The sequence below is a fragment of the Theropithecus gelada genome, chromosome 12 (assembly GCF_003255815.1).
Source record: "Theropithecus gelada isolate Dixy chromosome 12, Tgel_1.0, whole genome shotgun sequence".
Lineage (NCBI taxonomy): Eukaryota > Metazoa > Chordata > Mammalia > Primates > Cercopithecidae > Theropithecus > Theropithecus gelada.
Window position 1 is genome coordinate 72279696 of NC_037680.1, and position 23515 is coordinate 72303210.

Consider the following 23515-nt stretch of genomic DNA (forward strand, 5'->3'; position numbering starts at 1 on the left):
ATATACTGGCCTTTACTGATGTTTCAGGAAGATAATGAGGATTTCTTAACTTGGTAGTAATATAGAAGCGGAAGTCAGGTGCATATTCAATTGTGGAGTCCCCAAGCCGGATACATGTACTCCCACCCTGCTTAAAGGTTTGTTTTAGTAGAAGAGGTTCCAAAATAGGATCTAGTTCTTCGCCAACATTTTCTAGCAACACTGGAGTAAAATCAGAAAAGATTTCATGTTATTTTAAATATTGACTATAAACATTCAACCCTCCAAGTGCTTTCAGCCTTATAGATAAATTCTGTTCCTAGATACCTACAAAATTATTTGTGTCTTCTGAAAAGTATAAAGACATAATGCCATAAAAATAGCTACATTCTGTGGGAAGGACTTAAGTGGTGGATCTACCTAGTCATCCTGCCTTCTTCCCTTCTCCTGAGTCATAGTCCTGCCAGGTGCACGCTGCCTGCCCTGGGGTTCACTAGGTGTCCAGGTATTATGGCAGTAAAGTTTATCCATCTGAGACACCAGAGAAAAGGCATTTCCAGTTGTACTTATTTAAACTGTTACTGTATTTTTAATTATTAAAAATGCTTATTGTAGAACATCTGCAAAGTACAGGAAGGAAGGTATAAATAAGAAATGGAAAACTGCTCCTAATTAGATTTGCTTAATTACTATCTCTACTTCTCCCTAATATTTTAATAATTGACTCATACAGCATATAGACTGATAGAAAAATGACACAAAGGCCAGGCACGGTAGCTCACGCCTGTAATTCCAGCACTTTGAGAGGATTGCTTGAGTCCAGTTCAAGACCAGCCTAGGCAACATGGCAAGATCCTGTCTACAAAGTCTCTACAAAGAAAATACAAGAATTAGCCAGGTGGCAGCTACTTGGGAGGCTGAGCTGGGAGGATTGTATGAGCCTGGGAGGTCAAGGCTGCAGTTAGCCATAATCAAGCTATTGCCCTCCAGCTTGGGCCACAGAGCAATATCCTGTCTCAAACATAAATAAGGAAAAAAAGAAAAATGACACAAATTACACATAGTATAACTCGAATATAAAACTATTATCTCTAGTGTTATTTATCTTTCTCCATACACAGTTGAGACTAAACATATTGAATTTTGCATCCTAATTATTTTTTTTGACTTACAGCATAAATGTTTCGCCATGTTATTGAAAACTCTAATAAGCATGCTTGTAATTACTGCATAATAGTGTATCATATTAGTGTTCTCTTTTTTAAACCAGTGTTCTATTATTAGATATTTGGATTGTTTCTTGTTCTGAATATTATAACAAGCACTGTGTTAAAAGAACTACATTTCAGAGTATTTCCCTCTGATAGCATTCTAGAACGGGAATCCCTGGATCAAAGATCAGTGACATTGTTAAGGCTATTGATATCTTTGCTGAGTTAAAGTCTTACATTTTGGTATATGGGGTGCTATCATAGCCAAATTTGGATGATGGCATTTTGTAGATGTCCCTCAAGGGATGGGTGTGCAATCTGGAGGGGAAGAAATGGGCTCAGGGTGCTGGGGTGACAGGTATTTGGATCTCAATTGCCATGAAAATGCAGACATATTTCTCCACAGGCTACTCCTGGCTAAATGAATTCCTAAAATTGTCTTCTTGGTGATTTGCTCCGTTGCTGAGATCTCAGCCAAGGCAGGCATGTCAGGTTATTTTTAAACTCATTTTTATTTTCTACTTGCATAAAAGGATTATTTTTCATTGTTAAATAATATGAATGCATCATAATGTATTAAATATGTTAATTTTCTATTGTTTAGATTGCTTCTACTTTTACACTATTATTAATAATGCCACAGTGAACATCTTTATGAATAAACCTTTGTGTTCATCTCTAATTATTTAATCAGGCTGGAGCCCTAGAAGTAGAATTAATGGTCAATAGTTATGAACATTTTAAAAGCTATTTGTATTCCAAGTTACTTTCCTGAAAAGCTGTAGAGATTTCAGAGTTGCAATGAGCACTCATTGTGTCATTTGTTTTTAAACCTATTTTTACAAAATATCACTGTATTTACAGATGCTGGACACCATGCTAGCATTGTATTTTCTTGCCATCCTCATAACTTCAAAAAGCATGTTTTGCAGATGAAATAGGACAGGCAATCAAAAATAAATTTTTCAGTTAAATCAGCTAGTAAATGACAAAGCAAAGCAGGGACTTGAAACTGGCTGTCTGACTCCTTTGTCACTCTCTTAACCACTATACCATACTGTCAGCATTCAATAATATATTTGTGACTTTTATTATTGATAGGTAAAAAATACTGTTAAATTTGTATTTTTGGCAGGGTGTTTTTAGCTGTTCTTTGGCTAACTATATTTTTTTTCTGGAAACTGTATACTAACATACTTGACCTTTTTTTCATTGTAGGATATATTATTTACAACTGGGTTCAGTGACAAGCATCAGAAAACCCAAAATGATAGCAATGACAACAAGGAGAAATTTACGTCTCATATACAGGAGAAAAATGATGGTTTTTTTCCAACCATCAGAGAAAAAAAGAAGAAATATCCTTTAAGGGTGTTTCCTGGGAGTCACAAATGGCACTTCCACGCTCATCTTTTTGGCCAGAATACAGTAATTTGACCAAACCCAACCACAGTCATATGGCCATATATAACCACAACAGAGGTTAGGAAATAAGTTCTTTAGTCTGGATGCAATGTTCTCATGTAACACAGGGGTGCTGATACTAAAGACAAAGGTGAGTGGACGGCAGGAACAATCAGCACTCATTGCCACATGTGCTACTTTAAAAACTTTATCTGTATTTTTAAACATTGTTTTAGCAAATATTTCCCCCAGTTTTCAACTTGTTCTTATTTAATTATTTATTTGAGATGGGGTCTCACTGTGTTGCCCAGGCTGGAGTGGCACAATCTCAGCTCACTGCAACCTCTACCTCCTGGGCTCAGGCCATCTTCCCACCTCAGCCTCCTGGGTAGCTGGGACTACAGGTGGGTACCATCACACCCAGCTAATGTTTTGTATTTTTGGTAAAGATAGGGCTTCACCATGTTGCCCAGGCTGGTCTTAAACTCCTGAACTCAATCAATCTGCCTACCTCAGCCTCCCAAAGTGCTGGGATTACAGGTGTGAACTATTGCCCCCAGCCTATTTTATTTTATTTTTTTTGAGACAGAGTCTAGCTGTGTCTCCCAGGCTGGAGTGCAGTGGTGTGATCACAGTTCACTGTAGCCTCAACCTCCAGGCTCAGGCAGTCCTCCCACCTCAACCTCGCATAGCTGGAACTACAGGCATGCACCACCAGGCCCAGCTAATTTTTTTTTTTTTAAAGACGGGGTCTTGCTATGTTGCCCAGACTGGTCTCAAACTCCTGGGCTCAACCAGTCCTCCCACCTCAGACTCTCAAAGTGCTAGGATTACAGGCATGAGCCACTGTACCTGACCTTCCACTTGCTTTTAAATTAGCTTATATTTCTTCTTATAATTTAAGTTTTTGTTGTAGAAATTTTCAAGCCTTTCTCAAAATAAAGAGAATGGTATATAATTGGTACCTGATATACCTACCAATCACCCTGCTTTAAGCCTTGTAAATTCGGCCAGTCTAGTTTCATCCATTCCTTATCTAACCTGGATTATTTATAAACAAATCCTAGACATCATAAAACTTCAGCTGCAAGAATCTCTTGAAGCTAAGAACTGTTTAAAAATTGATATACCTTAAAAATTTAATAATTCACAGTTTTGTCAAATATCAAGGCAGAAAACATAATTCCCCATTGTCTTAAGGTATTTGGCTTATACTGTTATGGCTTAAATTAAGATACAAATAAATTTCATAGGTTGAAACTTTTTCTTTTCAAATATTTTTTCCAGGCCGGGCGTGGTGGCTCACACCTGTAATTCCAGCATTTTGGGAGGCCGAGGTGGGTGGATCACGAGGTCAGGAGATCGAGACCATCCTGGCTAACATGGTGAAACCCCATCTCTACTAAAAATACAAAAAAATTAGCTGGGTGTGGTGGTGGGTTGCTCTAGTCCCAGCTACTCAGGAGGTTAAGGCAGGAGAATGGCATGAACCCGGGAGGCGGAGCTTGCAGTGAGCTGAGATCGTGCCACTGCACTCCAGCCTGGGTGACACATATATATATTTATATATATTTATACATATAAAAATACATATATATACTATATAAAAATATATATATACATATATAATATATATAACATATATATAAATATATATATAACATATATTTTTTTTCCATTGTATATCTGCTTAGGACGTCCTTTCCCATCAAAGGACTGTGTTTCCTTTTAGCATTTGTCTTCTTTTTTCTTTCATATTTAATTTTTAAACTCATCTGGAACATATTTTGATGTGAAGTGAAACTCTGACCTAAAATGTTTTTCCACAAAGCCAATTTTCCTAATACTACTTGCTGGTGTGTTGTATCATTTTTTTGTTGGTTTATAATGCTTAATTTATAGTGCATCAAAGGCTTACATATATTAGGGTTCATTCCAGAGCTTATTCCAGTTAATTCGAAACTTACTCTTCTCAATGTTTTGTGGCTCATTACTCTTTTTTCTTCTCGGTTAAGTATTATTTTCTAAACATTTATTTCTGAAAGTTTACATCTTTACACTTTCAGTTTTCCCGTCAGAGAAAAAGAGCTGTCGTACTCAAGCCTTCTCTTGTTTTTCTGAAAAGTTTTGTCTTTTTCTCACTTTTTATTGTTAAAATTACTCTAGGTTTTTATTTTGTTGTTTTGTTTTGCTTTGTTTCTATTCACTGGTTGACTATAATAACTACCCACCTATTTTGGTTCTCAGTTGTTACTGATTTAATATTCTTTTTGGAATATATCTATTCCACTGAATTTTTAAATCCTGATACCTTTCAGTTAATTATCTTTAGTTGTCTAGATGAGGTATATTGTTTATAAATATGATAATGATAATTTTGTTTCTTTTTTTTGTTTTTGTTCAATATATCTGGCCCTACTGAATCAATTGTTTCTTCCTTTAAATGTTATAGCAGCTTCATTGTTTCTTGTTTTATTGAATTGAAAACAACTTTCCTAACAATGTTAAACAATAAAAGTGATAACAGATATCAATTTTTCATTTTCACTCTTACATGATCATATTTTTAAAATCTAATTTGCTCAACCATTTTAAATCGAAATTCTGTTTAAGAAAGATTATAATGTTTCAGTTTCGCTTATTGCCTCAACATTTATCAATATTAATTTTTTGCATAAAATCTGATATTTAATGTTGGCTAAAAATAACTACATATTTTCATCCCCTACTCACCCTAACATTTTTCCTAGTTTGAAATGTAGTTAAGAGTGTCTATATTAATATATGCAAGTATAATTTTTGAAGCTAAAATATACATTATGAAACTTAAATATTACAGACTTGAACATTTATTGTCTTATTGCTAGAATCAAGTCTTAATCCTGTTAGGAAGGATATTTGTAGTGTCTTGATTTCAAAGAAATATATCCTTAGTACTGAATGTTTATTATATTATACATCTCACTGGAAAATTAAAAGCATTTTAAATTTAAAAAGAGAAAAAAATGTATAGGTACGTGAATTACCCAGAATGCTCTCTTTAATTTTGCCATTTTATTTTGACTTCAACTTTTAATTAGATCAAAATATATACCATGTTGAAATTATAGGAGCAAATTCAAGAGACAGATTTCTCTTCATGTTTCTGTCATCAAGATAAACAATTTGCTGGTTTATGTTAAAACCTCATTTCTCATTCTCAAGTGCCAGACATTACAGTATGTGCAAAGCTTATGGGAAACCAAGACTACCAAGACTAGGAATCCAAGCACACAGCCACTAATATTTTTGAGTAAGGCAGATCATCATCTCACTCAAAACAAACAGTTATCTTTAGCAACAGAAACATAACGAGAATTAAATGTTCTTTTCAAATTTCTCTTGCATGTAGGACATTAAATAATGTCGATTTTTTAGTTATGAATTATCTACATTATTCCATGTGAGACCTCAAAATAACAGAAAAAATTCTTCTTCTACAACTTATGTTCAACTCTGTAGAATATTTTATCAAAAGAAGACTCAACAATTACTGAACACCTATCAGGTCCCCTTAAACAGCTTGTAGTAGAGAAACAAATGGTTATGCACACAAAATACAGGCAATCATGGAAATTCATGAAAGTTTCAGTGTTGGCACTTCATTGGAGGGGTCGAGATGTCACAGAAAAAGAAGTATTTGAGCTGTATCTTAAAGGACGGAATTTAAAGGAATCCACCAGATGGATGGAAGAGCAAAAACAAGCTAAGAGACTGAAACGATGCCATGTTGTTTTAATACTGGCTGCTCCCAAGTACCCTGCACTCCTATCTTCTAATCCTCATTTTGTCTGTAATCTCTTTCTGCCCCTTTAACCTATAAGCTTCATGAAAGTAAAGACTGAGTCTGTTTTATTCATGATGTTTTTAGTACCTACCACACTACCTGGTACATGGTAGTTGCAAAATAAACGTTAATTAAATGAATGAATGGACAAATAAATGAGCAAATGAAAGAAACATTAAACCAGAGGTAGTTTTGTATCCCTGGTTTGTTATACACAAGGGGGAAAGACAGTAAAGTGCTGGGAGATAAGAAAAGTAAGGAAGGCTCAGATATGATAAATTCTGCTGTCGATATAAAGGTTTTTGTTTTGTTTTGTTTTGTTTTGACAGATTCAATGGAAAGTCATTAAAATATCTTCTCTACAAATTGATTTCTTTATCAGCAATCTTTGTATGATTAGTATTTTATGCACACCTTATCCATTGGTATAGCTAATACAGATGTACCTTTATTTTCTAGAACGCAGATGTACCTTTATTTTCTAGAACGCTGGCTTTCAAACTTTTTTTTTTTTTAAGAAGCAGAATACTTCTTTTCAAAGAGGATCTTATCATAAACTGCAATATAAAAAAGAAAAGTGAGACCTGCTCTGGTTGAAGTAGAGGCTAGTTGAAGGAGGCAGCTGAAGCAGGCAAAAACTTCTGCCTGCTCAACCCAGGCCGCCTGAGAGGGGACAACAGATCAAAAGCCACTGTCCCTGAAGAGGCCAATATTTAAAGATAACTCCTTAAATGGAAGAGTCTTTATGTCGTCAACGTATAACAGTAACCAATTCTTTTACTTGATGGTTAAATATAGAAATAGTTTTAGAATCTGACATCTATCTCTCCTTCCATTAAGAGATTAAAACTTTTCACTCTTCTCTGATGACTAACCTTAGAAAGCATTGTAAATAATCATTAGCATTTAAAAAGTATTTTATTCCAAAAAGTAGGTTAAATCAACTGAAAGAAAATCTTGCTTAACACAGTAAGCACCAGACAAAGGCAGAAGACTTAGGGACTAGTTTCAGCACTCCTCTTAACTGGCTTAATTAGTATATAGTATGGTGATATGATACACACATAAATAGAAAGGGGACATCCATCACTAACCCTTACTGGGACCAGTCTAGTTAAGGGGTAATTACCTTGGTTAAGCCATTTAATTAACATTCTCTAATACCTCACTTAACTTGTCAATAAAATGAAGTGGCTGAAATTACCCCTGGATTTCCTTTTTTTTAATTATTGTTGTTATTATTATTTGATTATGCTTTAAGTTCTAGGGTACATGTGCACAACATGCAGGTTTGTTACATATGTATACATGTGCCATGTTGGTGTGCTGCACCCATTAACTCGTCATTTACATTAGGTATATCTCCTAATGCTTTCCCTCCCCTCTCCCCCCACCCAACAATAGGCCCCAGTGTGTGATGTTCCCCTTCCTATGTCCAAGTGTTCTCATTGTTCAATTCACATCTATGAGTGAGAACATGTGGTGTTTGGTTTTTTGTCCTTGCTATAGTTTGCTGAGAATGATGGTTTCCAGCTTCATCCATGTCCCTACAAAGGACATGAACTCATCCCTTTTTATGGCTGCATAATATTCCATGGTGTATATGTGCCACATTTTCTTAATCCAGTCTATCATTGATGGACATTTGGGTTGGTTCCAAGTCTTTGCTATTGTGAATAGTGCCACAATAAACAATGTGTCTTTATAGCAGCATGATTTATAATCCTTTGGGTATACACCCAGTAAGGGGATGGCTGGGTCAAATGGTATTTCTAATTCAAGATCCTTGAGGAATCGCCACACTGTCTTCCACAATGGTTGAACTAGTTTACAGTCCCACCAATGGTGTAAAACTGTTCTATTTCTCCACATCCTCCCCAGCACCTGTTGTTTCCTGACTTTTTAATGATCACCATTCTAACTGCTGTGAGATGATGGTATCTCATTTACCACTGGATTTCAAACTTTTCTGGCCACAACTCAAAGTAGGAAATACATTTTAAATATTGACTAAGTACATATATATGCATATAAAATTTAAACAAAATATTTCATGACATAATGCTTACCTTTATATTATGCCTTGCAGCCTACTATGTTCTATTCCTTCCTATTACATCTTATTAACAAAATATTGGTCATGACCCACTAAATTGGTTCTCTCTCCCATGGTTGTGACCCATACTTTGGAAAACACTAAACTGATAATCTCTATGGCCCTTTTGGGTCTAAAATTATGGAATTCTAACATCAAGATTTGTGACTGACATCACAGAAATCTCCAGAATGTCAAGCATATGGTAGATGCTCAATTATCATAATTGTCTTTTACTGTGTCAAGGAAATTATTTGAATATTTAAATTAACCTAAGTAATTTTAATTACTTAATGTTTTAGGGTTTGGTTTTTTTTCTTTCTTTCTTTTTTTTTTTTTTTTGAGACAGGATCTCACTCTGTTGCCCAGGTTGGAGTTTGGAGTACAGTAGTGCTATGATAGTTCACTGCAGCCTTGACCTCTTGGGCTTAAGTGATTCTCCCACCTCAGCCTCCTGAGTAGCTGGGACCACAGGCACATAGCACCACGCCCAGCTAATTTTTGTATTTTTTGTAAAGATGGGTCTCACTATGTTGCCCAAGTTAGCCTCAAACTCCTGGGTTCAAGTAATCCTCCCATATCAGCCTCCTAAAGTGCTGAGACTGCAGGCATGAGCTACTGTGTCCAGCCTACTTAAAGTATTTAAGGTGCCAGTTCCTTCAAGACGTCTTCCCCGATTCCTCTGAATTCCTACAGTACATCATCTGTGCCTTTCTTATTATATCATACTAAAATATGATACACATAAATCATACAGTAAATGTTCAACAAAAAACATAAATTGATCAACAGACACTGCCGTTAAGTATCCAACATACATAATTTATTTCTTCTTCGTTCTATATGGTTAAAATATAGATGGGGAAACTGAGTCTCAGGAAGGTCACTGAAGCAAACACTGAGTGACAGAGGCAAGTACTCTGAATCCAAGGCCAGTTCCCTACCCATTAACTACATTGATCCCAATAAGAATTAGTGATAACCACTTTCTAATTTTATTACAGTGATGCGCACATCACACACACATATATCTGATCTCACTGTTAAACAGGCAAAATATTTAGTAGTAGAGATCATGTTCCCCTCTTCTATGTAACTCCTATATTACATTCTATATGCTAAGAACACCAAATGAATGAAATACCATGTGTGCATGTGTCTATGTGTCTATTACATAAACACAAAATTTCATAGGTAGACTTAGACTGTCTTCATTTCATACTTATTCTAATAGAGCCTTAAACTATAATTAATATTTTAAAATGAACTCCCTCTTAATATGCACAAATAAGGTGTCCATAAGACTACCTGGAATATTTATTATGATTCTTTTATATTATATTATGTCTAATAACAAGTGAGACTTGCTGCACCATCCTGGAGCTAAATAGATTGTAGTTTCCTAAGTGTTTACCTTTATTTGGTCATATAGTCAAAATTTGATGGGCTACATGAATTTAAAGCATGACTAATAACCCCAATTTACTAAAATCACAAGTTTTCTGTTTTTTTGCTTTGATAAATGTGACATCTGCATAAGGGTTGTATTAAAAATCTTTCTCATGTTTATAATCTCTCTATTTTAGATGGCAGATAATAACCAGGCACATAAAATCTGTACTCTCCTCTCTGTCACTTCTTTTTTTTTTTTTTTGAGATGGAGTCTCGCTCTGTTGCCCAGGCTAGAGTGCAGTGGCACTCTCTTGGCTCACTGCAACCACCACCTCCCAGGTTCAAGCGATTCTCCTGCCTTAGCTTCCTGAGTAGCTGGGATTACAGGCATCCGCCAGCATGCCTGGCTAATGTTTGTGTTTTTAGTAAAAACAGGGTTTCACCATGTTGGCCAGGCTGGTCTTGAACTCCTGACCTCAGGTGATCTGCCCGCCTCAGCCTCCCAAAGTGCTGGGATTACAGGTGTGAGCCGCGACCCGTCTCGCCTCTCTGCCACTTCTATACGGTAAGTTGAGAGAGGAATACATAAATAACTGAACTAGTGTTGTGTTAAAATACTATTGGCATATATCAAGTGGCCCTTTTAAATGCAGAATTGGAGACATAATGAGAACTAAAGGGAAACAACAGACAAAAATTAAAACAGTTAAATTAGGGGAAGCATCACAAATGAATCTCGAGACAAAGAAAATCTCCTAACCTTCTGGGAAGTTTATAATCTTTAAAATTCTCATTCGATTAATTATCATTAAATAATGAAAAATGTTAACCAAGTCGCTGTTTAAGATGAGTCTGGGCCAGGCGTAGTGGCTAATGCCTTTAATCCCAATGCTTTAGGAGGCCAAGGAAGGCAGTTTGCTTGAGCCCAGGAGTTTGAGACCAGCCTAGGCAACATGGCAAAACCCCATCTCTACAAAAAATACAAAAATCAGCCAGGCGTAGGGGCGTGTGCCTATACTCTCAACTACTTGGTAGGCTTAGGTGGGAGGATCGCTTGAAACAATCTATATAGTTTTGGGTTAAGTGTTCCCTCCCCAGGCACTTCTGTAATGTGTCTTAGTTATTCAACTACATACCAGGAGTACCAAACTGGATGCAATTTTCCAGAGTCCTGACATAGTCTGGTTCACTAAGTTTAATCACATAAAGACTATTGGCTTTTTCCATGTTCTTGATCCATTTATTAGCCTGACCTTGAGGATCTATCATCAGAGGCCACCTTCTTGCATTCCTGAAAAGGAGGAGAAAGATGATGCTGGTCAAGCCATGATTTGTTTTTACACTATTTAATCATGTTCACATCACAGGTCACTTTTTAAAAGTTTGCCCTTTATTGTAATATTTTACTTTTTAACTTATGAGAAACTATGTTCTTAAAACAGAGACATGTAGATTGAGTGGGTTACCTGAATGGCAACTACAGAAACCATCCTGCAAAGTTAATACAAGTTATTATACTCTTTTTGGAAAATTACAATTTCTAAATGTTAAATTACACTTTTGAAAATATTTGCTGTTCTTGCTAATTATGTCACAGTGACAACCATCAAGAGGACTGTGTTGGAAATAAGGAAACTTCAGCTCTTCACTAAGCCCTCCCATTAATGAATCATGTGACCTTGGGTAAGTCACTTTGCTTCCTTAGTTTCCACCTGCTATCATTTGTACAATAGGGAAAGAGGTTTGGAATATTATATCTCAAAATCTAGACCATTAAAGAAATAACGGCCTAACAAAAAGGTAAAAAGCATAATTTATATCATCTAAACTTCATAATATCCAGGGACACTTAAGTGTTAACACAATTGTTGACCCAATCTTGGTTTCAAACACTTGTGTATTTAGTGTCATATATGTAGTTCATTACGTATTTGCTTTATGATAAGAACAAGGGCAATACCCCAGGAGGAACCCAGTTTATTTTCCAGAGTGTAGTGAACAGATGAGTTCATCAGTATCTACCATTACCATATGATATCCAACCACATAGCTTTCTACCTTGTGTGAAATGTAATTGGCAATAAAATCACTATTCTTTTTCTTTCTCTTAGAAGTTTCAATCAACACAAGCTATAATCCTGACCAGTTTTCTAAAGATACTGCCACGCCCTTCAAAAGTGAGCACAGCATGGGAAGTATGACATTTCAATGAAATCAAGTGAAAAAACAAAAAACGAAAGTGAGCAGAGCAAATTCATTTAGGGCATTAGAAGAGCAGTAGGAGAAAATAAAAGATGACTGAGGCAAAAAAATTGAAAAGAAAAAAAGGTAGGGGGGTAAAACAGGGTAACATATTAAATTCACTCTCATTATAACATGAAATTGGAACATCAATGGATAACTTGTCCCCCAAAATAAAAGAACATATTTTTATCAGTTATTAGTTAGAGCTTGGTATAAATTAACATGTAGCTTAGGCCGGGCTTGGTAGCTCACGCCTGAAATCCCAGCACTTTGGGAGGCCGAGGCGGGAGGATCACAAGATCAGGAGATCGAGACGATCCTGACCAACATGGTGAAACTCCGTCTCTACTAAAAATACAAAGGTTAGCTGGGTGTGGTGGTGCGTGCCTGTAATCCCAGCTACTCAGGAGGCTCAGGCAGGAGAATCGCTTGAACCAGGGAGTCGGAAGTTGCAGTGAGCCGAGATCTCACCACGGCACTCCAGCCTAGCGACAGAGAGAGAGACTGTCTCAAAAAAAAAAAAAAAAAGGAGCTTAGATAAAAAAGAAAACAGTCTTCTTATCCTCCAATGTGAGCATTATCCTTGTGTCACTCTGGCTGCCATAACAGTATACCACTGACTGACTGGCTTAAACAACAGAATTGATTTTCTCACAGTTCTGGACCCTGAAAGTCCAAGACTAAGGTTTCAGCAGGTTTGGTTTCTGCAGAGCCTCTCTGCTTGACTTGCAGAGAGTACCTTCTTGATGTGTCCTATATGGCCTTTGTTGCATGCAAGATGTTCTGGTACTGCTCCCTCTTCTTACAAGGACACCAGTACTATTTGATGAGGGCTCCCCCTTATGATCTCATTTAACCTTAGTTACCTCGTTAAGGGACCTATGTTCTGAGCCGGCATGGTGGCTCATGCTTGTAATCCCAGTGCTTTGGGAGGCTGAGGTGGACAGATCACTTAAGCCCAGGAGTTCAAGTCCAGCATGGGCAGCATAGCAAAACCCCATCTCTACAAAAAAGCAATTAGCCCGGCACGGTGGTGTGCACTTCTAGTCCCAGCTACTTGGGAGGCTGAAGTGCGAGGATCACTTGAGTTTGCAGTGAGCCAGGATTGCATCACTGCACTCCAGCCTGGGTGACAGAGTGAGACCGTGTCTTTTTTTTTTAAAAAAAAAAAAAGAAAGGACTTATATCCAAATACAGTCACGTTGGGAGTTATGGCTTCAACGTAAAAATTTGGTGGGGCAGCATAATTCAGTCTATGACATTAATTATGTAAGAAAAGACATCAAAAGAGTAATGTAACATCTTGGATGCAATTAACTAATGAAAAATCACTCTAAAGAGAGTGAGAGAAGGGAAATTAGAAAGAAATAAAGATATAAATATATAAACAGTTTTCATTCTGTCACATTTTAGAAATACATTTTTAAGTTTGGAGGATTATGTGTGGATGTTAAACAGCATTTATGTTTTCCTAAATAAATTGAATTACTCACTCTTGTATCACTTGCACATTTTTTAGCCACAATACCTATGTTCATCCTGTTTATTTGTCCAAAATGCACTTCTCCCCCATCTTTTCCCGTTTCCTACTCATGTTTGAACATCAGCTCAAAAGCTATGTAGTCCACAAAGCCTCTCTCCATCTCTTTTCTCTCTGAACTTCTTTAGCAATTCATCCATGTTATATTTATGGTACTTGCATATAATAGTAATATTATATTATGGTAATTCTATAATTCCTTAGCTGCATCATCCAACTAAATTGTTTATTCCTTCAAAGGAAGGGTCCGTGCTCATTCTTTATTCTTTTTTTTCCTAGATCAAATAAAGGTTGCATGTGATAATCCACTGATATAGAAATAGTAAAGTCATGGGGCAAACACCATACAAATTAAATAATTCTAAAACTTGAAATTCTCTAAGACATTATCCCTGCACAGAAAATACTTGTCCAATGAGCAGCATTTCAAAACCAGAGGAAAGGACATCTGATGCTAACCAAGACGCACTAGGCTTTTTACAGCCTATTTCCTTCACTGATTACATCTAAAAATGTTGAACAAAATACAAAAAACAACTACTTACAGCTTCTAAAAGGTAAATAACAACAAATGAAGGGGAGGAAAATACTAACTTGAGGAATTATCGGTAATGGCGTAGTGAGTTTTCTAAGTTTTTTCTTTCTTTCTATTTTCTGGCTTAGTGGGGGAACTGTGGAGCAGGCACAGGTAGCAACAACTCAAAATAGATAACTGAAAAAATGATCATATGTGAACCACACAGCATGGGCATAAATCCATGTTTTATTTCATGTTTCGTTTTTTCTTTATTCTCTTTTGTCTCTACCCCAAGGTTAACCCTACTCACAGAGCTGTATTATCACAATAGAAGAAGCAGTGGTGCAGTTACCCAAAACACTGAGCAAAAAAACCTGTCTTTCTGGACAGAAGTAAAAAAAGAGATCCCTGTTGTGCACAGAATGTAAGGGAAATCCAAATATTTTTCTGTCTTTTTTCTTACCACTTTGCCCCCAATGTTGGCATGAAATTGTGCAATAGCAAGGGAAGAGAAAACTCTGAAGGAACTTCATCATTTGGCCATTAAAAAAGTATACAAAAAGGTGCCCCTGGGATATGGAAAGTGGGGCAGGGGTGGGAGAAATTCTGAGGAGAAAAGACCTGAAGCTGTGCATGCATGGAACACATCTAAAGAAGCACATCAGAGGCTTTAAACAATATTATAAATCCTAGTCCATTTAACTCCTCAGTAATGAATGCCGAGGAGTAGATTCAAACAGTATAGTGAAGGCTTACAAATCTGAACTGACATCGCAACATCACCCACAGAAAGACAGCTAAGAGACTGCTAAACCAAAAAAATCAATCTTATCCAGAAGATTTTGACAGGACCCAGAGTCTCATATTCAAAATTTCCGGGATGCAATCCAAAATTACTCAACACACAAAGAATAAGGATGTGGTTAATTCTCAAAGAAATAGACAGATTTGAAATTACCAGAAAAAAAACTTTAAAGCAGATATAACCATACTCCATGAGATAAAGGTGAACATTTTTGAAATAAACGGAGACATTCTCAGAAGCAAAAGAAAACCCAAAAACGATTATGAGAACCAAATGGAAATTTTAGAACTGAAAAACATAGTATCTGAAATGAAAAGTCCCATACTACGGGCTCAATAGCAGAACAGAGATAACAGAAGAGTCAGTGAAATTGAAGATAGATGAATATATATGGTCCAATTTGATCAACAAAGAGAGACACTATCAGATTGGATAAAACTATATGATCCAACTGTTAGCTATCTATAAGATATCCACTTTAAATATAATAATATAGTTATATTAAAAGTAAAATGATGGTAAAAGATATACCATGAAAACACTAATCAAAAGAAAGCTGTACTGGCAATAGTAATGTCAGAAAAAATAGACTTCAGAACAAGAAAACTATCAAGGATAAAGGGGGACATATGCAACGACAAAAGGGTCAATTCATCAAGAAGACATAATAGTCTTTAATGTGTATGCCTCTAACAACAGAGCTCCAAAATAAATAAAGCTAAAACTGATAAGACTGAAGAGAGAACACGTAGACAGAAAACTAGCAAGGATATTGAAGCCATGAACAACAGTATCAAACAAATCAACCTAACCAACTTGCAAAATGCCCTTCACTCAATAATAGTGAGGACATTTTTTTCCGAGTGCACATGGAACATTACAAATATAGACAGGATTTATGCCATAAAACAAACCTTAAAAAATTTTAAACAACTGGAATCATACAATGATAGTCTGAAAATAACAAATAAATTTGAAATTAAAAACAGTACCAAAAATACCCTAAAAGTCTCCAAGTATTTGGAAATTAAAAAATATATTTCTGAAAAATCCATGAATCAAAGAGGAAATTTCAAAAAAAATTAGAAAATACTTTAAAGGAAATGAAAATTAAAATAAAACAACAAAATCTGTAATATATAGCTAAAGCAATACTCAATGTGAAACGTATAGCATTAAATCCATGGATTAGAAAGGAAAAATCTAGAATCAATAACCTTCCACCTTAGGAAACCAGAGACATAAAAGTATGCCTAAAGCAAACAGAAGCAAAGAAATAATAAATATTAGAGAAGAAATCAGTAATACCAAAAACAAAAAAAGAATGGAGAAAAACAATGCAACCAAAGGCTTGCTCCTACATAGGATCAACAAAATTTATCAAACTCTAGCAAGATTGACCAAGAAAATAGAAAGAATACACAAATTATCAGTATCAGAAGTGATAGGTGAGATTATCATTACAGACTCTATAGACATTAAATAAATATTAAGGAAATACTATAAACAACTCTCTGTTCATACATTTAACAGCTTAGATGAAACTGAGCAATTTCTGAAAAGACAGAAACTGCCAAAACTCACTTAGGAAGAAACAGATCACCTGGATAGACCTGTTACTATTTTAAAAATTGAATTTATAGATAAAATCTTTCAACAATATAAAAATTCCAGGCACAGATAATTTCTTTGGTCATTTCTGTAAAACATTTAAGAAAGAAATAATTCTAATTCTACATGATCTTTTCCACAAAATAGGAGAGAAGACGTCCTAATTCCTTTTATGAGGCCAGCATTACTCTGAAACCAAAACCATACAGACATCATAACAAAATAAAACACAGATCAATATACCTCATGAATGTTAATGCAAAACTCTTCAAATCACATTAGCAAATTGAATCCAAAAATATATAAATAGGAGAATACATTATGACCAAGTAGAGTTTAATCTGGAAAAGCAAGGCTAGTTCAACATTCAAAAATCAATCAGTATAATTTACCATTTTAACAGACTAAACATAAAAAAACTGTAAGATCAACTCAATAGATGCAGAAAAAACATTTCACCAAATTTAACATCCATTAATGCTAAAAGCCATCAGCAAACTAGGAACAGAAGGGAGTCTCTTTCACATGATACAAAGGAGGTACAAAAACCTACAGCTAATATCACATGTGATAGTAAAAAACTGATTCTCTCTAAGATTAGGTAAAAGGCAACAGCGTCCGATTTCATCAACCCTGTTCATCATTATGCTGGAAGCCCTTGTCAGTGCAATAAGCTAAGAAAAAGAAATAAAAGGCATACAGATTAGAAAGTAGTAAGTTAAACTGTCACTAATGGCAGACAGCATGATTGTCTATATATAAAATATTCCAATAAATCTATATAAAATATCCTAAAACTAATAAATGAGTTTATTAAAGCTATAGGGTAAAAAGTCAATATTCAAAAATAAACTGCTTTCCTAATGAACAGTTGAACACAATCTTTTAAGTACCACACAGAAATAAAAGAAACACTGTATATAAATCTAACAACAAAACACTGATGAAAGAAATCAAAGAAGACCTAAGTACATAAAGAAATACACTGTGTTCATATATTAGAAAACATACTAAGTTGTTAATTATTCTCAAATTGATCTTAGATTCAATTAGTACCAATACAAATCCCAGGAAGATTTTGTGTAGCCATTTAAAAATTGATTCAAACATTTATATTTAGAGGTAACAACTAGATAAAACAATTTTGAAAAAGAAGAACAAATGTGAAAGATATACTACCTGATTTTGAGGCTTAATATGCTTCAATAATCAAAGAAATATGGTATTTACATCAAAATGAACAGGTCAATGGATCAAAGAACTCAGTAACAAACCCACAATGATTTTCAACAAAGATGTAAAGCCAACCTGATTTTAAAAAGGATAATATTTTCAACAAATTGTGCTGGAACAATTGTATTTTCTCTCTCTCTCTTTTTCTCTTTCCTCTCTCCCCTCACCCCCAACCCTCTCTCCTCTTATTGTGTGTGTGCAGTTATACACAAACAAATCTTTTGTTGTTCCATATCCAGCTAATAACTATATCAAACTTATTTTCCCCAGACAACAGTCTTAATGTAACAACTTTTTTATTCAAAGACAGGATGTTTGTGACTTCAGCTTATATTCAATTTCAAAGATCTGGGCTTCCATAGAATAACATATTAGATGAATAAAATTTTAAAGGAGACATTCTTCAATGTAGATAAAAAAGAAAATACTAGTTTATAAAATACACCAATAATTGTGGAAAGTTGTATGAAACAAACTCATTTAAATAGCTTCACCCCTGGATGAATACAAATTCTGAATTCAAAATGAACAAGCACTATATTTACTTGCTTACTTCTTCTCCATTATTATTTTGTATTTTTTTTTTAACAAGAAAATGTTTTTCTCCACATAATCTCTCTCTCTCTTACTTCCACCATCAAACATTCTTGAATCTACAAAGGCTTTAAAATCAGTGGTTCCCAAATGGAAATTGAATTTTTATAGCACTCAATGTTCCAAGTTTTGACAGTGTGTATTCTTTTGTTACTGTCTAGAGAGTATTGTTATTTGGTGCTTTTGTGGGCTTGCTGAAAACACAAACTTCTAACAGTAAAAATACATGTTCACAGCAGTCGCACAGACCACAGATTTTGAATATAAAGCAGCAGTACATTTCAGAGTTTTGATATTTTCTTTTTTACACACACATAAATTCATAAAAACAGACAAGGAAAGGTGTTATTCTTCTCAGTTATTATTGCTACTGAATTAAACCTAATATATCTCTCTCCTATAGAAATGAAAACTTACTTTTTAAAAAGCACAGTTATATCAGATACAGGTCTGATCTACTTACCAAGCTGTCAAACAATCTTAATCCTTTACCCGTGAAATGTTCAGATACAATCTAATTGTATTTAACGTTATCACTAATCTTTGAAATTCTAATTAGCCAGGGACCTTTAGGTGTCAACAGCCCCAAAAGTTAATTATATTCTAACTTGCCCAAATTTATAGATTCTTCCAGTTTTCCTAAATAATCATCTCCTCACTCAGCTGAGATAATATGTGAAAAGCACTTAGCACAGGATTAGGTCCTTTGTGAGTTCCCAATATTAGATATTACCATTGTCAAACAAGACTTTCGGGGAATGGAAGAGGGCACTGCACAGGTAAAGAAGATACTTAGCTAATACTTCAAAGTGATAACTTTAAACCTGTTTACTGAAAGCTTTCCGTATAAGATTACCAAAAAATATTTTGAAAAGAAGCCAAGAACGAAAATTGTTAATATTTTCTTTAGTATAGTTGCTATCATAACTTTTTGCTAATATTTCAACATTTTTACAAATGAATAGCAAAGATGTAGGCATTATGACTCATTAACATCATTTTTTATCTCTGTCCCTCCCAAAATGTGTGTTGTCTTGAAAAATAATCACTGAACAGTTTAGAATCTTATGTGCAGATATATCCATCAACAGTTCTATTTTTTTGAAATATGACTAGACCCAAAAATAAGGGTATGTTTACTTGCTAGAAAACAAGATGCAATTTGTCCTCTGATGACAGATATAGTGGTTAGAGATGTCCTGCTAGGCAGAACCATGATATATAAATTGCAAATCAAAACAATGACTACCACTTCAGTAACTACTAACATGTAGGACATGACCAACTACGTTCATAAGAGCTTGAGAAGAGCCAAAGCTCTTTTCTGAGATAAAAACAATAACAAAAGCAGCAAAAATTTGACTATTTTCATGCTGTAGCTAATTGGTCCAGCTAGGTAAAAGTGAAAGTAAAAGTCAGACTTCCAAAATTTCAGAAATCTCCCACCTGTGTCAATCTGTAAGGTATATTCTAACGCTAAACATCAGCACAAACTGCCTGTATGCCACATGTTAAGTAATTCAACAATGAGCTGCTTTTCTGTACTTGGTAAAAGGCACTTAAAAATCTGCTAAAATCTTTATTTTAGCAGCCAGCTAATGCACATATTTATCATTGATCTAGATTATCTATTTTCTCCTTTGATTAATTTAGATTATTGGATCAGAGTACCCAGTATTTTAGTTCCCCAAAGTAAAGCTTTGTAATCTTTTCTTTAAATAAACAAAATAAATTTAACTTTAGCTCCGAAAAAGTTGGTCTCTCTAACTACAGTTTACTTGGTTAAAAAACAAGAACTATGTGATACAACTTTTTCTTTTTGCTTTAGTTATCAGAAAGCTTTGAACTTAATTCAGGGCCCAGCTATAGGAATTAGCTTGTCTCCAATTCTAACAGTAACTACTCCTTAACTTCCCCTAGTGGTCTCATCAGATTTTATCTTGTTTTATATTATAATCATATTGCACATACCTCAAATTCTTGTAGAACATTTAGTAAATGAATGCTAAAGAAATCCATATGTCAGGATAATTTATTGAAAAATAAATGTGTTCACCAGAGTTTTAATTTGTAAACTGATTTTCATAAATACTATATACATAAAATTTAGGAATAACTAGCCTCCACATTTAGTGTTTACTTCTATTTTAAAAGTTCGCATGCCTCAACCATTTTTACTTTAAAAAGTACCATCATATTACTACTTTTTCATAGTAACCTAACAACTAGTCAAAACAGTCATGTAACACACAGAATTTCCTACTGATAGTAGGAAATATCTGTGCTATTGTTAACATGCTAAAACTCCGAGAAAACTGGCCAAGTGATAAAAGGCTCATGGTAATGTGAACTTGGAAATAACACAAGATTGTCCTCACACTGTGACAGGCTGAAGTCCTTGGTTTCTGGGAGGTGAGACCTGGATGACAGTGTGAGGTAGACAAGCCTTTAATAGTCTCCCAGCCCAGTCTACACAGGTTTTCTTTACCAACCAGGAAATTACAGGTATAGTGGCTACTATTCCCTATCAGTGTAGGACCCAGAAATACATCTATCTAATTTAAAACAGTCCCACACTAGGGATTAAGAGAATTTGGAACACCCTGCCCAATCAACCACCAATGGCATGCTAATGCACATTTCATTAATCTCCAATAACAAAACCCTGTATTTTATGGAAATGAAAATTTTGGACTTCCCTTACTTAAGGCAGGGTTTTGCTCTATTTGCTAAAAATTAATGTTTAAAAATTAAGTAAAAGTCATCTGGTTGGTTTGTTTACTACAGTGTCTAATATTCAACTATTATAATATTAATAAGAGAAGGAAGTGATTACTCATATTTAATTTTACTAGTTAAGTAATTTTTTTAATACTGTAAAAGTTTGCTACCTAAAATTGTTAGAAGGAACACAGATAAATCTACTGATTATTTAATAAAGACCATTTATGAGAAAAATATTTTTCTTACATTATGATTATCCCATTATCAATGGAAAATGAGTCAGAAGGTAATCCAGCAATATTCCAAGTTCGAATTGTCACAGCTTCTCCCAGGGTACCCATAAGAGAGCAATCATCTGAGCAGGGGATATCTCTTCCTTTGCACAAAGTTTTCCACTCTTTAGTTTGGTTCTTTAGAATATACACAGAAAGATAAAGAAATGAGACTAGAGGTTATCAAAAGCATGCTTTATAATTCCTCAATTTACACTGTATTCATTGAGTCAACAAACCATTGTGGAAACTCTACCTCAAAAATGGTTTGTGTTTCTCAGATTCTTATTTCAAATAAAATTCTAATTGAGAAGGTCAGCTATGTACTCAACATATTCAATATTAAGATAAAGTCTAGATTAAGCACTTAAGTCACAATTTTGTATCTGGAAAAAATGATTACCAATTGTTATTATAAAGATTCATTTTCAAAGCTACTCCTATCAAACTACCAATCACATTTTTCACAGAATTTGGAAACAGTATTCTAAAATTCATATGTAACCAATAAAGAGCCCGAATAGCCAAAGCTATCCTTAGCAGAAAGAACAAAGCCAGAGGCATCACATTATCCGACGTTGAACTATACTACAAGGCTCCAATAACCAAAACAGCATGATACTGGTGCAAAAACATAGACCAATGGAACAGAATAGAGAGCACAGAAATAAAGCTGTACACCTACAAGCATCTGATCTTTGACACAGTCTACAAAAATAAGTAATGGGGAAAGGACCCCCTATTCAATAAATGGTGCTAGGATAACTGGCTAGCCATATGCAGAAGACTGAAATTGGACCCCTTCATTACACCATATACAAAAATCAACTCAAGATGAAATAAAGACTTACATGTAAAACCTAAAACTATAAAACCTTAGAAGAAAACCTAGGAAATACCATTCTAGACATAGGCCCTGGCAAAGATTTAATGGCAAGGATGCCAAAAACAATTGCAACAAAAACAAAAATTGACAAATAGGACCTAATTAAACTAAAGAGCTTCTTCAGCAAAATAAACTATCAGCAGAGTAAACAGACAGACTACAGAATGGGGAGAAATATTTGCAAACTATGCATCTGACAAAGGTCTATATATCTAGAATCTCTAAAGAACTTAAACAAATTAACAAGCAAATAAAACAATCCCATTAAAAAGTAGGCAAAGGACACGAACAGACACTTCTCAACAGAAGACATACATGCAGTCACAAGGATATGAAAAAATGCTCAACATCACTAGTCATTAGAGAAATATAAATCCAAACCACAATGAGATACCATCTCACAGCAATCAGAATGGCTTTTGTTAAAAGTGGAAAAACAACAGATGCTGGCAAGGTCGCAGAGAAACGGGACTGCTTATACACAGCTGGTGGGAATGTAAATTAGTTCAGCCATTGTGCAGAGCAGTGTGGTGATTTCTCAAAGAACCCAGAACTATTATTCAACCCAGCAACCCCATTACTGGGTATACACCCAAAGAAATATAAATTGTTCTACCATAAAAACACATGCATGCTGTGATGGTTAATACTGAGTGTCAACTTGATTGGATTGAAGGATGCAAAGTATTGATCCTGGGTGTGTCTCTGAGAATGTTGTCAAAGGAGATTAACATTTGAGTCAGTCCGCTGGGAAAGGCAGACCCACCCTTAATCTGGGTAGGCACCATCTAATCCACTGCCAACACAGCCAGGATATAAAGCAGGCAGAAAAAAGTGAAAAGGCTAGACTGGCTTAGCCTTTCAGCCTACATCTTTCTCCCATGCTGGATGTTTCCTGCCCTCAAACGTCAGACTCCAAGTTCTTCAGTTTTGGAACTCAGACTGGCTTTCTCCCTCCTCAGCTTGCAGACGGCCTATCGTGGGACCTTGTGATCCTGTGAATTAATACTACTTAATAAACTCCCATATATATATACACACACACATATGTGCGTATGTATCCTATTAGTTCTGTCCTTTTAGAGAATCCTATTAGTTCTGTTCCTCTAGTAGTTAATACCACTTAACAAACTCCTATATATATATATATATATATATATATATATATATATATATATATAT

At 35.0% G+C, this 23515-nt stretch overlaps 1 protein-coding gene across 1 annotated transcript in view; it reads right to left on the reverse strand.

Moving 5' to 3' along the window:
- Positions 1-23515, reverse strand: part of DNAH7 (dynein axonemal heavy chain 7) — a 340938-nt gene that overhangs the window by 79980 nt on the left and 237443 nt on the right. Inside the window, exons 47-49 of the mRNA XM_025404220.1 lie at positions 21422-21585; positions 11044-11198; positions 11-201 (exon numbers count right to left, since the gene is read on the reverse strand). Of these exons, the coding sequence (XP_025260005.1) occupies positions 11-201; positions 11044-11198; positions 21422-21585 (510 nt within the window). The remainder of the gene's footprint in view (positions 1-10; positions 202-11043; positions 11199-21421; positions 21586-23515) is intronic.